Source organism: Chiloscyllium plagiosum, unplaced genomic scaffold, assembly GCF_037043375.1.
Source record: "Chiloscyllium plagiosum isolate Xiang-an unplaced genomic scaffold, Cpla_swu_hap1 HiC_scaffold_39, whole genome shotgun sequence".
In the NCBI taxonomy this organism is placed as follows: Eukaryota; Metazoa; Chordata; class Chondrichthyes; order Orectolobiformes; family Hemiscylliidae; genus Chiloscyllium; species Chiloscyllium plagiosum.
In genome coordinates this window covers 1,975,900-1,994,060 of record NW_028270177.1, presented here as the reverse complement: position 1 = coordinate 1,994,060, position 18,161 = coordinate 1,975,900, and the positions used below count along the sequence as shown (strand labels likewise).

Genomic DNA, 18,161 nt, shown 5'->3' with positions numbered 1-18,161 from the left:
CTGATCTTTTCCTAAATTCACTCACTGTTTCCTTATGCAATGGTAAGTAAAAGAAAAACACAAGTACTATCTATTTAAAAAAAAAAATACTAGCTGAATGCAATTCAATGGAGTTACTCAATCCAAGTTTAAGAAAACTGTAGAAATACTTCACTGAGTTTCTGGCACTCCTTAATGTTCAGTGAAATTATCATTTTAATGTACAAAACTGATCATCAGTGCAATTCAAATCATGTTATACAGTAGTAGTTCAATTCAGGTAATTCAATAACTGATTCAAAATACACATTTAAGTTTCATCATGCACCATTGAATATTATTAAAAGGACAGTTAATAAAACTGAGGCTTATGGAATCGGAAAGTCAGTGTTGGCTTGAATAAAAAGTTGTCTTAAGGACAGTACAGTAATGGTCACTTTTTAGACAGGAGGATGACAAACAGCGGTATTGCCCAAAGGTCAGGGCTAGGATAAGTTCATTTTTGTTGTGCGTGTTTCTCTAAATATGACTTGGAGAGTGTAAAACTGAATTCCATTTCAAACTTTGATGGTTCTAAATTTGGAGGCATGGGAAATAGGAAGTTGACACCTATCAAATGTAATTAGGTATAGGTAGGCTAGCACAATGTGCTTGCACAGAATTGGTAGTGATAAACTGTGGTTTTAAAAAAAAAAGGCAATGATTTACTGGCCAGTTTCTAAAGTGTGTGCATATATCTTTGAAGTTGACAGGATGCACAGAGATTGGTTAGTAAAGTGTAAGGGTTTAGTCAGGAAATTTTCAATGTGTGGTGCTCAAATAAAATGTAGTAGAGATTTGCCTATCGTTCTGGGAGTGAAGGAATTCAGTTACAAAGGTTAGTTTGGAGAAATTGAGGTAGTTGCCTTACAGTTGGAGATCAATGGAAGATTGACAACTTTAGTTAAGTTACCAAAAAAAAATACACCATTTACTTATGATGCAAAGTTGTGGCAAGATTTACAGATGGGATGTGAAGCAGGACTTTTATTTTAAAATGCAGTGAGCAGTAATGACCTGATACTTGCAGCTAATGAAAACTGTGGAAGTTGACAGTGACTTGTAAAAGAAATCTGATTAGTCCTCAAGGGAAATAAAGCAAGGGAATGAGACACACATTAGATTGCTCGCATGAGAGTCAGCACAGATTGAATGGACTATGCGGTCTCCTTGTGTACTTTCCATAATGAGTCTGACACCCACCATTACTGAAACCTCAGATCACACAGGATCTTGAAATCATCTCGGTGGTAATCTGTCATTGTCTGTGTATTTTATTGATCAGAATTATTTCTGAAAATCCACTGCAAACGCAAGTCCAAGATTAGCACACATTAGCTCATTGCAGTATTTGACTTCTTGGCTGCAATGTAACTAAAAGTTTTGCTTCCCCCCCGATAGCCCACAGTAATGACATGCCACAATGCATATCATAAGACATAGGTGCAGAAATTAGGTCATTCGGCCCATCGAGTCTGCTCCGCCATTCAACACTGAAATTTCTCAACTCCATTCTCCTAGTAACTTTTGATCCCCTTGACAATCAAGAATCTATCTCAGTCTTAAACATACTCAATGACCCAAGCCTCCACAGCCTTCTGTGACAACAAATTGCATAGATTCCTCACTCTCTGGCTGAAGAAGTTTCTCCTTATCTCCGTTCTAAAGGGCCTTCCGTTTAGTCAAAGGCTGTGTCCTCGGGTCCTAGTCTCTCCTGCCAATGGAAACATTTTCCTAACTTACACTCTGTTCAGGATGTTCAATATTCTGAACGTTTCCATCAGATTCCCTCTCATCCTTCTAAGCTCCATTGAGTATAGACCCAGAGACCTCAAATATTCCTCATCTGTTAAGCCTTTCATTGCTGGGATCATTCTCTTGAACCTGCTCCAAGGCCAGTACATCCTACGAGGTATGGGGCCCAAAATCGTACCCAATACTCTAAATATTACAGCCTCAGAAGTACATCCCTGCTTTTATATTCTAGTCTTCTTGAAATAAATGCCAAGACTGTATTTGCCTTCCTAATTACTGACTTAACCTGCAAGTTTACATTAAGAGCATCCTGAACTAGGACTCCAAGTCCCTTTGCACTTCAGATTTCTGAATTTTCTCCCCATTTAGAAAGTAGCCTATGCCTCTATTCTTCCTACCAAAGTGCATGACCTTTCACCTTCTCATGTTGTACTCCATCTGCCACCACTTTGCCTAATCTCTTGGCCTGTCTAAATCCTTCTGCAGCCTCTCTGCCTCCTCAATACTACCTGTCTCTCCACCTATCTGTATCATCTGCAAACTTAGCCAGAATGCCCTCAGTTCCTTCATCTAGATCAGTAATACATAAAAGTGAAAAGTTGTGGTCCTAACATTGACCCTTGCAGAATGTCACCAGCAATCCCAAAACGTGCTAGATGCGGTGACTGAGTAAATTTAAGGAGGAGTTACATAGATTTTTAATTGGGTAATGGGTTGAAGGGATACAGAGAAAAGGCAGGAAAATGGGGGTGAGGAGCATATTAACCATGATCAAATGGTGAAGCAAACCATCGGCCGAATGTCTAATTATTCTCCTATCTTATGAACCAGCTGCCTTCCTGAGAAGGACCCTTTTATCCCCACTCTCTGCTTTCTGGCAGACAGCCAATTCTGTATCCATTGCTAGGACCTTGTCTCTAACACCATGGGCTGTTATCTTACTCAGCAGCTTCCTATGAGGCACCTTGTCAAAGGCCTTCTTGAAGTCTAGGTAGATAACATCCATTGATTTTCTATGGTCGAACCTGCACACATTACCTCCTCAAAGAATTCGAATAGATTTGTCAGGCATGACTACCCCTTGATGAAACCATGCTGACTTTGTCTTATTTTACCGTACACTTCCAAATATTCAGAAACTCATCCTTCACAATGGACTCCTAAACCTTACCAATGATTCAGGTCAGGCTAATTGACCTGTAATTTCCTGTCATTTCCCTTACTCCCTTTTAAAGAGGGGTGTTACATTAGTGATTTTTCAGTCCTCCGGCACCCTCCCTGACTCTAGTGATTCCTGGAAGATCACCACTAATACCTCCACTATGTCTTCAGCTATCACCTGCAAAACTGTGGGATATAGTCCATCTGGTCCAGGTGATTTATTCATTTTCAGTTTTTCTAGCATCTTCTCTTTGGTGCTGGCCACCACACACCTGACCGACTCTTGAATTTTTGGGATGTTACTCATGTCTTCCACTATGAAGACTGATGCAGAGTTCTTGTTCAATTCCTCCATCATTTCCTTTTTCATGTTTAACTAATTCTAGTGTGAAGACAAATTTGATCATCTGACAAAACGTAAATTGATGAACAAGGCTACTGATTTTCCAAGGTCTGTGAGAAATGGGTGAAATTAGAGGTTGTGATCCTTGACACTTTGGCTAAAACTCTTAAACTTCACATGATTATAACAGTTTGGCCTATTCATTCATTACAAACCACAGATCATGTTTGACATCAGAACCTGTTAAAGTTGTCTGGTCATTACAATATTATTGCCAACATAATCTACAAACCAAGAAGTCACCTCAACCAAGGAACTAAAAGTTTTAATCACCTTGCAATTCACCTTCAGTGGTGCAAGATTTACAATTTATAAAAGTGGAACTATAACTTGCTAAGAGGCAACACCTAGACTGACAAAAGAAGATGTAGCAGCTGAATTTCTGTGCATGAAACCTCATTGATGAAAACTAGTGATCAAAGTTTTATCTAATGTTCACAATTTATTCAAATTGCAGTAAGTCCTTTCTAATAACAGCAGTTCTTCAACTCTAACCATTCCCCAATAAAACCTGTGCATGCCGATATGCTTTCAAACTTTTCATAAAATGCTGCATTCTGATCTAAACCATTTGATTATGGATCCAAATGCATTGCAATTGTCTAGATTAACAAACAAAATAACAAGGAAGAAAAAAAAAGCTGATTTAAGTGGTGGTAGTGTGAATGACGAGCAAAGATCCAATCTTTCAACTAACTGACTTGACCCAACCCAGCTTTTCTCTTGCAGTTTTTAATGGTTATCTGTCCCGCACACTAATTTAAGCCTCCTAACTAATATTAATTCACCAATCCTCATTTTTTTTTTAGTAGCATGAAATGAACCCCGCATGAAATAGTCTTTGCGAAGTTAATATTCATGAGCATGACTACAAATAGTTCAGTAGCAGAGTAACTATGTACCATGGAAATCATCTGAGTCTGTATTGCAATTTTGTAATGGAACAGAATTGTCCCTGAACCACCTTGCTCTTATAATAAGGAAACAACAGAGCTGTGAAACACGTCCCCTACTGTCATGCTAAATAATACACCATAGGGAGTGGTGGCAAGAACAGAGATTAAATCAGCTAATTTAAAATTAACTTTCCTAATTCATAAAGATTGAAGCATTGTCATCAATCTAATAATGCCCAGTAATGGGTAAGACCTCATTCTTTGCACAATCATCTTAGACTAATCAAAATTGCATCACAATACAAAACCAATTTTAATTTATAAAATGACTCTGCTGCAATTGGAAAAAATATAGTTTTACCAAGGGTGCAATATAACTTGTTACAAACCAATGTTCCCTCCACAGAGAATGCACTTCTTTGAACCCACATTTATAAAGGAGAGAAATAAATAGACAAAGTGAACATTGCCCTTAGCATCTAGGAATGTGTTTGGTTATTGCAAAATGTTTTGCACACTGGCAATAGATCAGAAATGATCAGGTGCAAATGGTGATCGCAAAGGTTGCATCTGGTATGAGGGGGCAATAGATTACTGAAGGTTTATTGACACTTCTCCATGGCTTTTTTCACCTCCAGGAAAGTACAGTGTTTATAAAGGCAGCAAGTTTACATTTAATTAAAATATTCGAGGTGATGCTCCAGCTCAGAAATACATATGTATCCTTTCTAGCGTAGCTTTCTTTTCTTTGGGTGGAGACGCTTGTTACTTTGTTTGTAGAGATGTCGGAAATTAATGAACAAACCTAGAGAAAAGAAAATCTCAGACTCAGATATGTAGTCAGGCCAGGAGAAAGTGAGGACAGCAGATGCTGGAGATCAGAGTAGAGAGTGTAACACTGGAAAAGCACAGCAGGACAGGCAGCATCTGAGGAGCAGGAGAATCGATGTTTCGGGCAAAAGTCCTTCATCAGGAATGAGGCCCTGGCCTGATGAAGGGCTTTTGCCCGAAACATTGATTCTCCTGCTCGGATGCTGCCTGTCCTGCTATGCTCTTCCAGCACCACACTCTTGAATCTAGTCAGGACAAACCACTCAGGGAAAACAATTTCGCTACCTAGTCAAATTCCTTCTCGTTTGAGCGTTCACTGAAAGGCATCAGAGTTAATCTCTACATCATTCCAACAAAAACCCATTGGATTAACCAAGGTCTAATGTCATCCAGTACTTCAAACACTCAAATATCTTTGCATCAATCACTCTCAAACACTGATACTTTCTCTCTCTAAAAGTTGAGACCTTTGCTGCATTTTGTTTTCATTTTAATCTGAGCATTGCTGGCTAGATCAACATTCATTTCTCATCCTTAGTTACCCTTGGTGGTGGTGAACAGCCTTTTTGAACTACTCATTTGGAGCAGAGACACTTATATGCTGTCAGGGAGGGATTTCTAGGTTGTTAACCCAGTGTTAATGAAGGAAAGGCGATATTTCCAAATCAGGATGATGAGTGGCTTAGAGGAGAATGTGCTGGTGGTGTTTCCATGAATATACTGCCCTTGTCCTTCTAGATAGAGTGGTTATGTGTCTGGAAGGTATTGCCCAAGCAGCCTTGCTGATGTTGCAGTGCATCTTGCAAATGGTACACATTGCTGCTGAGAGTTGGTGGGAGAGGGATTGCACGTTTGTGGATATAGTGCCAACCAAGTAAACTGTTTTGTCCTGGTAGGTGTCAAACATTTGAGCGTTGTTGGAACTGCCCTAACCAAGGCAAGTCACACTCCTAACTCCACACACTTTGTGGAGTCAGGGGGTGAATTATCCACTGCAAGATTTCTAGCCTCTGACCTGCTCCTGAAGCCATTATATTCATACAGCTAGTCCAATTCAGTTTCTGGTCGTGGTAAACCCAGAATACTGAGGGATTCAGTAAAGGAGCGATTGTTAGATTCTCTCGTGTTGGATATGATTATTGCCTACCACTTGTGCGGCACAAATGTTACTTGCCATTTGTGACACTGTCCAGGTACTGCTGGTTTTTGACATGGACTAACCAGTAGCAGAACATTATGGAATCATGAGCAAAGATCTACATTCTGACCATATGATGGAGGGAAGGTAATTGATGAAGCAGCTGAAGATTGCTGGGTTTAGGACACTGCTCTGGGCAACCTCTGCAGAGATGCCCTCGAGCTAAGGTGACTGACCTCCATCAACCATAACCCTTTTCCTCTCTGTTAGATATGACCCCAACCAGCAGCGGTTTTCCCCAATTCCCAGTAACTCTAGTTTTACTAAAGGTTCCTTGATGTAAAAGGTCAGTCACTGTCTCCTCACCTTTGGAATTCAGTTTCTTTTTCCACCTTTGACCAGAGGCTGTAATGAGGTCAGGAGCTGATTGATCCTGACAGAACCTAAAATGAGAACATTGCAAAAGATGGGGCTAAAGCACTTGCAGCAATCTTCAGCTACAAGTGCCGAGTGAATGATCCATCTCTGCTTCCTTCAGTGATCCCCAGCATCACAGATACCAGTCTTCAGCCAATTCGATTCACTGTGTGGGTCAACCTACAGCACATGCAGTGCACTAGTTCAAGAAAGCAGCTCATCATCACCTTCTCAAGGGCAAGCTAGCCAACAATGCCAATGTCCCAAGAATGAATTAAGAGAAAACTCTAGTGCATTTAGACACACATACACCCCAACTCCCCTTCTTAAATATTGGTCATGACCACATCCTGTTTAAAATTAAACGTCATACATAACTAACACACAAACTTTTATGTTAATATATGACTTCAGTTGATAATAAGGAATATTAAGGAGCAATTGCATCAGAGTGCTCCAGAGACTGAAACTCACCTAAGAACATAGCAATAAGGTAACCTCGCAGGAAGTAGGAGAAGCTGAATGAGATATTGAATGGGTTGGGCAGCAAGATACTAAATCTTCCTGTTTCATCAAAGTATGGTAAAGACTGAATCACACACACCGCTATGAAGGAGAAGAATGAAACGATTGTAGTTAATACACATGCAGAATTTGAGAAAAGCAACTTCTGCGCTATTTATAGAGAAATTCCAAGATAAACTAACTTCACATTTATCCCAAAGCATGCTATATGTGTGAATTACTATTCAAAGCAATCTCATAATTCAACAATGTTTTAAAGTGCACAAATTTCATTGATATACCTTCAGCAATGACTCCAAGTGGATAAAGAGGAATCCAAATGGTATATCGGATCCACGTCAGCAGTCTCCACTCTGTGTCTATACAGGACAGCATGTAGTATGGGTATCTATTTCAGTAACGAACAAATGTGTGTTATGTACATTCCTTCAATGTACTGGATACCATGAGTACAATGGAGAACAATCAACACGCAATATAGATACATACTATTTCAAAGTGAAACATAGTTTCTTCAATAAGTGACACATGTCCCATTTTTATTCCACTGTTACCCAGAAGTATGTGAGAAACACTGATCCTTTGACAATAGCTGAACTTGATAAGCCCTCTTCCACACTGTAGACTGCATATACCAAGGGAAGAAATTAAAGATGATGGTGAAGCATCAGTGCTGTCATTTGGGATGCATTAGTAACGGTTGACAGGAACATTATTAGTACCGCGAATCAGCCGTGACTATGCAGTTGGGAGGACTCATCTCTGGGCCAGAACTCCTGGTTTGAAGTCCGACATGTCCCAGAGGTGTGTCCTAAAAGGTTGCTTATCTAGACTTTGCTCTTTGGGATGTGTTACACAGAGTTTATGCAATGAGTGTGTAGTATTTCACCTCTAGGTCCTATTTAAAAAACCAAACCAAGTTAAAATGGGAGGTCGGGGTGGGGGAGATGGGATGACACCAAGTTATCACAATACACTTCAGCCGAAGGAGGCTATTCTAAAACACATTTTAATAACTGATTACACTGGGATGCTTACCAGAAATGGCCATGAACGCTCTGGCTATGACAATAATAATTTATTGTGGTTCTGTTCGCCGAACTGGGAATTTGTGTTGCAGACGTTTCGTCCCCTGTCTAGGTGACATCCTCCGTGCTTGGGAGCCTCCTGTGAAGCACTTCTGTGATCTTTCCTCCGGCATTTGTAGTGGTTTGAATCTGCCACTTCCGGTTGTCAGTTCCAGCTGTCCGCAGCAGACAACAACTCACCAGGACAAAGGACCCGATACCCAGCATGAGCAAAACCAACGTAGTATACAAAATCCCATGCAAGGACTGCACAAAACACTACATAGGACAAACAGGAAGACAGCTAACGATCGCATCCATGAACACCAACTAGCTACGAAACAACACGACCAGCTATCCTTAGTAGCCACACACACAGATGACAAGCAACATGAGTTTGACTGGGACAACACTACTATTATAGGACAAGCCAAACAGAGAACAGCCAGGGAATTCCTAGAGGCATGGCACTCATCCACTGATTCAATCAACAAGCACATCGATCTGGACCCAATATACCGGCCACTGCAGCGGACAGCTGGAACTGACAACTGGAAGTGGCAGATTCAAACCACTACAAATGCCGGAGGAAAGATCACAGAAGCGCTTCACAGGAGGCTCCCAAGTACTGAGGATGTCACCTAGACAGGGGACGAAACGTCTGCAACACAAATTCCCAGCTCGGCGAACAGAACCACAACAACGAGCACCCGAGCTACAAATCTTCGCACAAACTTTGAATAATAATTTATACTGGAACTGATTTCATTTTGAAAGGAAGAATATAGAAGGACCCAGGAATGGGACTAGAATACAAAATTCCAGCAGAATAGTTGGCAGAAGCAAAATGTCTGGCATGATATCCCTGGACTGATCACAATGGTAAGCACTGCTGCCTCACAGCACCAGAGACCCGGGTTCAATTCCACCCTCTATGTGGAGTCTAAACATTCTCCCAGTGTCTACACGAGCTTCCTCTGGGTGATCTGGTTTCCTCCCACAGTCCAAAGATGTGCAGGTTAGGTGGATCGGCCATGTGAAATGTGGGGTCACGGGGATGGAATGGGATAGAGTGGGATGCTCTTCAAAGGGTCAGTGTGTACTTGATGAGCTGAATAGCCTCTTTCCACACTTAGGGATTCTATGGTTCTTAAAATAAGTCATTGCACGAATTGTAATGACATTTTAATAAAGGCGCTAAATGAATTTTTTCTAGTTTATTTGATCCAACTGAATTAGTGGCCTAAGTTTTGCTCAAAATCTTCTCAGCCTCTACTAATTTGTGCTTTCTATCAGCATGTCACTGAATGATCTCAGGATCAAGCTCTTTATGCATGATCACACTGAAAACAGAGCTCAAGGAAGAGTGAAATACAAACCGGAACATTTCGATGATGCTCCATAGGTAAAAAACTACGAACACTGCTGCTTTATTCTGCATTTCCACCTGACTTCCAATCACCACAAATAGAATCATATTCCTCCCAATTACCTGTTGAAACAATTATATCCACATCATAAGTGTCAGAAGATCACTGAAGAAATAGAAACTGCTGATCCATAGAAAAGTAGTTTGTCTCATTGGAAGTATATTGTAAACATATTTTTCTAGTTGAGAAGGGAAAATAGAATCCACAAGCAATGACACCGTCTGATGCTAGATGAACAAAAGCCTGGGCAGAAAGGAATGTAGCTGGACTTGCCCGGACATTCCTTCCTACTCAAACGTGCCTCGGTCTGAGGGTAGTGCTGTACCTGAATCACTGCTGGCACCAATTCAGTTTTCACCAACTTCAGCAATGGGTTTATAACCTCCAATATAGCAAATAGTTGGCAAACGTTCATCACATCACCAACTGCATGGAAAGTATCAAACAAGGAGTCTGCAAAAACAACACAAACACAACCATTAGCAAGGGCATCTGTAAGGACAGTTGTGTTAACTGCAGATTAAACACACGTATACTGCAGGTTAACCACCAGCCAAGTCCAAGTAAAAATAATTTCAGCCAATCTCATTCCATAGACCAAAGCACAACCTTTCCAGAAGGTTCAGAGGCAGTAGGTGGGATTTGTTTGGGGAGTATAGTGATGCACTTCATTCGTGTGCAATGGCAAAAGAGAAAGAGAGTGAGAGAAAGAGTTCAAACATGTGCTATTTGGTACAAAGTCAGCATTGTGGAGTGCTTTCATTTTAGCTGATCCCTTCCATTAGGGACAGATTGATACTGGGTTTTGATGATACAACAGCAGCCAGAAGATGTACTGAATCAAGTGCATCTTTAGAGCAGCCAGTCAGGTGATGGGCATTCTGCGATTAACAGCTCATCCTATCTACAAGACTTCAGCCAGGATTCTAATTAATTAAATGCACCACTCAATTTGAAGCATTTAACCCTGGCAACCTTCAAGAGCTGACCCATGAACATTTCCAAATTATCTTGCTTCTAACATTCAGCAATCAAGTTTCATAGATATTTCAACACATTTATAATCTCTCCAACTCTGGTTAAAGATTTGTTCTAATATTTTCTCTGTTAAGTTAGTGAACAAAATCTAAAAATGTGAATAAACATTTGGTAATTGGTTATTTGGATCCTGTGCTGGTACCAGGTGAAGGATAGAGGGATCCCATCTGTTAGAAGAGACTGCCAAGAAGTCTATCAAATTTAATAAGTTATATATTTTTTTTAAATCACAATGAGTTGTCTTGGTTCAATCTGCTTCTATGTGCATACTAATATTCTAAGTTAAACTAGATGTTGTTACTCAAGCTCATCTCTAAAGAGTCTTTCTGCATTTTCAAGACGCAAGGACTAGGAGCAAGTTCAGGACTCAGCAGGTTTAAGTTCAGCACATTTAAAAACTGTTCCAAAGATAGATATTCTGATCAACAGTAATGAAAACCTTTATTTCCAACCTCCAAGCAGTTGTTCATAGCACTGAGTACAAAGGATCACTTTGTTCCAGTCATTACAGCGGCTTGAAGCAGACAGTTCAGCTAGTTGGAGATTCTGAGAAACTGCATAAATTGTGTAGATTTTGCTTTTGCAAATTTCATGTTTTGCTTTTAAATAAAAAATTCAAATCTTCAAATCCACATCTAAGTTTATTTGTTATACCAGTCAGGTGGAAAGCTTTGTATAACTATGTCATGGCAGATTTGAATCTGGTTCAGAATCACCAACAAGTAACAGAAAATTCATGACTAACAGGATTTCACAGAGAGAGAGGCAGGCTGCTAACTCAAAATATCACGTTATGTTACAATTGCTTAAAGTCACTCACCTCGACCGAATACAAAGAGTCGAACTGTCATATTAACAAAGATCCATGAAAAACCCAAAAACTGCACCAGGTTGTACATAAATAAGTAACCTTTCTGCATGGTGACATAAGCTGTTGGGCAGGAAATAAAATGTTAATACTGCTCATATTTCATGTTGTGAATATTTTAATGACCTCAATTAAGAACATTAAATATAAAATGTGCATAGGTGTTAGGGACAAGCTTTCCCAAATATCTAGGTCTACAAAATATGGTCAGGACAAACCAGTCAACAAGAGAGATAATGCTTAAATGGAAGTGGTGTCTCTGCTACTTTGCTTGAACCCAGTCTGCAAACTGGTTACACAAAGTGGAAAACATGTCTGGTCACGATTGCAGCTTAATCACTTTGGACAAACTAGATGCAAGGTTGTGGTCTATTTGTGTAGTAGAAGGCAATTTTACAATTTTCATCTAATCCATCAGTTCTACTCCGTCTGTCTCTTTTAGAAGTTTATTTTTTTACTTGGTCCCTGTGAACCTCATATCAATTCCAACAGGGTAGACAGCTACCCTGCTCCCTGTACATGAAACTCTGTGTTGCAGACCATTTTGAAATGTTGTTCTAGGGTTATTCACTCTCATGATTTTGTTTCAAGCAAGCAGATCTGCCATTGGAGACATTTGGACCAGTATGTACAGAATTGTAGGCATAAATGTGTATCACTACCAAGATTTAAATGGACAATGACATGGCACATAATACACAATACTGTAATTAAGTTAAAAATGTAATGAAGCCCAAATGCTCTCACTTCAGATATAATTCCTTGTAATTGCCTGATGCCACTGAAACAAACTTAAAAAGGGATGTTAAGAATACAGCAAACTTTGTTTTAACTGGCACCTTGTGAGCCAGCACTCTTATAAACCAGCAAAACTATATGCCTCAATACCGCGATGTTTATTGTATTATTGCAATATCTGCGATGTCTGACTTGTAAGGTGAGGGTATGAGTCAGAAGTTTTATTTAAGGCAAAACTGCATTATTGTTTAAGTGATTTATGCTGGAAATGAAGTATTACTGTGATGTATATATGCCCTGCATTACATTTTTATGACGGAGTGTGTTTTTACATTTATTAACTGGCACCTAGGGGACCAGGGGTGTGCCAATTGATCAAGGTCTGCATAATCAAAGACTTGTTGTAATAGATAACCATTAGTTGCAATTTTTTTCACTAAATCTGTGCCATTTTCCTCCATCTCATCCAGGATAAGCAAAGTGAAATGTAAGGAGAATGAGCTGGTTACATGTGGTATAAAAAAGCCCTTCACTGACCAGGAAACAATGTCAGACATATACTTCCTCAGCTTGGAAAGACTAACTAGTTAAAATATACAGAGTTACTTGTAAATTTACTCTGTAAATGATAGTCATAACACAAACATCACTTTTTTAAAGAAATATTTTTAGAGAAAATTTTTCTTTACAAAATCATAAAGTTATAAAATATAACAATTTAAAATTATAGTGTAACAACAATTACAATCAGCTAACTACTACCCTATCTACAAAACAAATCAAAACTACACTCACTACAAATCAATAAATAATGCCACTCAGCTCAACCACAACGAAGCTCCCAACCTTAAGGAGCATTAATTGTTACACCAGTATTTATTCAGGATTCTCCATCCCAGGACACAAGGTTCATTAAACCTAATCATGGCTAAACAAATGCACTAATTAAAATGGCAGACACGTCTGCGTCCAGATAATTCTAAAAGGGCTGCCATGTCTTCAAAAAGTTCCGTTTTATGGTGCACCATGTTTGTGAGGAAATCCAAAGGGGTGTGTTCCACAATTAACTTACACCCCTCCAACAGGCCTGGAGGGTTCTCATACACCCAACTCAAAATATTATTCCTCGCACAGTAAGTGAGAATGTTAAATAGCTTTTTCCCAGGTACGCCTAAGGAAGATAAATTTGGCAAGTCCAAGAGAAGAGAGACCAGGTGTATCATCGCTTCGGTCCCCAAGACCCTCTCTATTACTCCTGCCAAAGTGCTCCAGTACCTGTGAAGCTTGTGGCACGACCACAGACCATGAGTGACAGCACCTGTGCTTATTTTGCACTTGGGCACATTGGAGATGCTCCACTTTTGAATTTTGCAAGACCATCTGGGGCCAAATGAACTCCACGAAGAACCTTCAACTGCATGGCATGTGTTCTGTTTCAGATTGAGATCTTTCTTGCGTTCTCCCAAATGTCCTCCCATGTCTGAGGGGATCTCCACTCCCAACTCTTGCTCCCACCTCACATCGTCGCTCAATGTTGTTTGAGGCACTGCCCTCCAGTAGGTGGTAGAGAGTACTAATCAAGAGAGTGCTTGTGGCATGAAGCATTCTCCTCTCTGTGTCAGATCTATAGGGCTTGGTGAAAAGCAAAGTCTTTTTTTGATGATTTCCCTAACCTGAAAGCAATGAGAAAAGATCTCTGCTGGACAATCCATCCTTGCAGCTCTTTGGGTCGAAGGACATCATGACCGCCCCCTCTCAAAAAGGTCCCCAAACAGAAGACTCCCCTAGTTGCCCAGTTTGAATCCAGGGTCCATCATCCCTGGCTGAAATCCCAGCATACCAACTATAGGGGTAAGAAAGGAGGTTTTAGATAAACTACCATCACTCTGTCGCATTGCTCTCCATGCTTTGACTATATTAATAATGATTGGATTCTGACAGTATTCCATAACTGTCCTCATCTTATCCATAAACAGACTAATAAAGAGGCATTTTGCCTGGAGGCCTTGATATCCAACCATATTGATCTCGGGTCCTCACAAGGACAGAAGGAGCTTAGTTGGTATTTCTTAATATCCAGGAAGTCTACTCCCCCCCGAACCCTTGGGGTACCTGCAATTTGGCAACCTTAATGTGGGACCGCCATGAGGTGACACCGTACAAAAGAAATAAACCAATCAGTGAGTGTCTGCAATGTTTGTCTAGGAAACATCAGAGGGAGCATTTGCATGGGATATAACAGACGAGGAAGAACATTCATTTTGATAAGGGCTATTTGACCTAACCAAAAGATTGGAAGGGATCCCAGCTTTGAAGATCTTGTCTAATCTTGTCGAGCAAATGAGCAAAGTTACCTTAAATAATTGATCAAAGGTGGGAGTAACAAAAATACTTAAGTGAAGTAAACCCCCCTGCAACCATTTAAAGGGGAATTATAATTCACCTTTAATATCAGCATTCCCTTAAGACCACCCACAGCATAGCCTCTGATTTGCATAATTGATCTTATATCCCAAAAAAAGAGCCAAATAAATTATTACATTGTATTAAATGGGGTACAGAAACTGCCAGGTTTGATAAGAAATGGAGAACATCATCTGCATAAAACATAATCTTATGTGCCCTTGATCCCACTTCCGGGACAGCTATGTTTGGGTCCTCACGGATAGCCTCTGCCAGCAGTTCAATCACCAACATAAACAGTAGTGGTGAAAGGGGACAACCTTGCCAACCACTCCTACCAAGACTGAAATTACTGGATCTTACACTACTGGGGAGAACTGCAGCCAGAGGGTTCCGATACAGGATCTCCACCCATCTGATAAAGACCTCATCTAGATCAAACCGTCCCAGAGTATAAAAAAGATATGGCAACTCCACCTGATAGAATGCTTTTCTGTACCTAAACAGATCACCAAACCTTGAACCAATCACTGCTGACACACTTGGACCATATTCAGTAATCTTCTAATATTTTGGAGGTCCTTCAGCCCTTTATAAAACATGTCTGATCCTCTCTAACAATATTAAGGCAACATCTTCTCCAATCACAATGCAAGTGTCTTGGATAAAATTTTAAAGCCTGAATTTAACAGCAAAGTGGACCTAAACAAAGCACAGTCCTCCAGCGTCTTCCGGGTTCCACAGGTTGGCGCAACAGAGGACCGAAGGGCCTGTACTGCGCTGTAATGTTCTTCTGCCTCTCTCAGGCAGGAGGCAGTTGTGACTGAATGAATAGTTGTACATGTCCGGCATTGGCCCTGACAGGATATTTATAAATTCTTTATAGAATTAACTTGAGAGACCGTCAGGCCGGGCACCTTCCCTTCCCTCTCTGGAGCTGTCTTACTGCCTCCTGTATCTCTGGCACTGTCACTGGGGCGTTAAGAAGGGATGCTTGTTCCAAGGTCAAACCTGGAAGATCCAGGTTCTTCAAAAAAGAACTCCATCTTAGCCCACCGATCCTCGCAGCATTCCGACCAATACAGTTCAGAGTAACAATTCCAAAATGCCGCATTGATCCTTTATAGAGTCACACAAGAATCCCAGTGCCTTCTCTAACTGATATAATGGATTGGAGGGCAAGATATGCCAGATATTTGCCTGGCCAATCGCCATGCTCAAATAGCCTTTGTTTTGCAAAAGAAAGCTCTCTCTTTGCTGTCTGAGTGAGCATGGAGTTCAAAGCAACCCAGAGAGTGTGACTCGCTGCAATTTAATCACTGATGGCCTATCAAAATACACTGTCTCAGCTGCCTTCAAACCACTGCTGCTCTCCCTTCTGGCTAGCCGAATACGAGATAACTATCCCCTAGTGTAGGCCTTAGCAGTCTCCAAGTGTATAGACGGGTTACTAGCAGTACTCGATTTGATCACTAAGAACGCTTTCAACTCACTTGAGAAGTACTTAACAAACTTACTGTCCTTGAGAATATGAATGTTGCCTTGCCCTTAATCTCAAGTTCCAAATACACTGCCGCATGATCAGAAATGGCTATGTTTCCAATTTTACAGGACATTACTTAATCCAAAAAAAAACCGAGGGTGCTGGAAAACGTCCACCTAGTATGATACTTGTGTGGATTAGGAGGAAAAGGTGAAATCCCTCCCTGTAGGGTGCAGACATCTCCAAACGTCCACCAGCAGTAATTCAACGCACAAGTCAACCAATTGCTTGGATTGCGGAGAGGTTTTTGGGGGACCTTTGGTCATTCTATCCACTGTGAGGTCCTTGAAGTGATTAAAATCTTCCCCTATGATAGTGTGTCAAGTTTCAAGGGCAATCAACTTAGCAAGTGCATCAGTCAGGAATCTGAGGGGCTGTGCCCGGTGACAGTAAACGTTTAGGACGCCACACTCTTCACCATGTATTAAAGTTTTAAGAATTACAAACTGCCCATATTCATCTTTAACTTGATCTAATAACTTAAATGGGAGACTCTTCTGAACAGGTATGGCTCTTAGTGTTAACGGGCAAAAAACAACACCCAATCAAATCCACCCTGCTGTTACTTTAGGTGCTCCTTATTCATCAAGATGGATTTCTTGCAACAGGACAATACCAACCCTCTCCTTCCTGAGCCTTGGAAGTATTTTTTTTCTCTTGACTGATGAGTGACTCCCCTTAATATTCCAGGTGCACCATTTGAGGAGACACTTAGCCATATCCCTCTAAACAATTCTTGAACCCCCGAGAGGAAGAACCCTACTCACAACGAGCCAAGCGTAAATAAATGAAGACTCAAAATCTAAAAAACCTACCTCTACTCAAAACCAACAAACCAATTACAACATTAAAAAACACTTAATGGGAGACTCTCCCCCCCCACCGCCACAGGGCTGCTTACACGACCCACATACACCTCCATAGTTCCTTCTAGCCTGAGCCGCACCCCAAACTCATGTGAAAGATAAACAACAAAAGTAAATATTATGGACAAAGAAATTAAAAGTGGGCACTTCACCCATCCCCAACTCTACACTGACCTCCATTATCACTGTTAAAACAAAAACCAACAACACTTTCTGTAATAGAATAATTAAGAAAAAGAAGATGTACACAAGGTAGAGAAAAAAATGGAAAAGAAAAGCGAACAATTATTGTTCATGCTCTTTGGACCATCAGTCTATTTCTAAGTGTCCAAAGGTTCTTTGCTTTTTCTGAGGAGGCAAATACATGCACGGACCCTTCAAGATTAAAACGGAGCACTGCCAGGTACCTGATGGAATACTGACAATCCAGATCCCTCAATCACTTCTTCACCTCATCAAAGGACTTCCTCTTGCAGATCACGGCCACAGAAAAGTCCTGAAAAAACATTCTTTGATCCTTCATAAACCAGGGCCTGTGGACCCTTTCCAAACAACCTGGAGGCGCCCATTATCTTTTGTTTGTCCCTGTAGGACTGGAATCGCACTAGGACTGGCAGGGGTGCTGGTCTGAACCGGGCCTGCGCACCACGACCCAGCGTGCTCTCTCAGTCCATACCCTTCCCGCCTTGGCCTTCCAGCCCAGAAATCACGGCAGCCATTCTTTGAGAAAACTGGCTGGCTGCTCGTCTTCCGCTTGCTCCAGCAGCTTGACCACCCGGATGGTTTTTCTTCAACCGAGATTCACAAGGTTGTCAACCTGTTTTACTAAGGCCCATACCTATTCCTCCAGAGCCTGGATATATCCCACCGAGAACTTGACTGCAGTCTCTGACGTCACAGTCGCCACTCAACCTCCTCCAGTTGCTTCTGGAGACTCTGCAGCTCCTGCACGTGGTTCTGCAGCATGGCAGAGATCAGTTGCAGCCTGGCGCGATTCTCTTCATCGATCCACTTCCACAGTCAGGCTTGGTGGGTAAGTGAATCCATCGGGACTTCAGGGGAGA

The 18,161-nt window shown here is 41.0% G+C and overlaps 1 protein-coding gene across 1 annotated transcript in view; it reads right to left on the bottom strand.

Annotated features, from left to right (window-relative positions):
* Positions 1-177: 177 nt before the first annotated feature.
* The window catches only part of hacd3 (3-hydroxyacyl-CoA dehydratase 3), a 40,557-nt gene continuing 22,573 nt past the window's right edge, over positions 178-18,161 (bottom strand). The window contains exons 6-11 of the mRNA XM_043674597.2: positions 11,500-11,610; positions 9,967-10,094; positions 9,591-9,703; positions 7,426-7,532; positions 7,094-7,225; positions 178-5,038 (exon numbers count right to left, since the gene is read on the bottom strand). Of these exons, the coding sequence (XP_043530532.2) occupies positions 4,962-5,038; positions 7,094-7,225; positions 7,426-7,532; positions 9,591-9,703; positions 9,967-10,094; positions 11,500-11,610 (668 nt within the window). The 3' untranslated portion in view covers positions 178-4,961. The remainder of the gene's footprint in view (positions 5,039-7,093; positions 7,226-7,425; positions 7,533-9,590; positions 9,704-9,966; positions 10,095-11,499; positions 11,611-18,161) is intronic.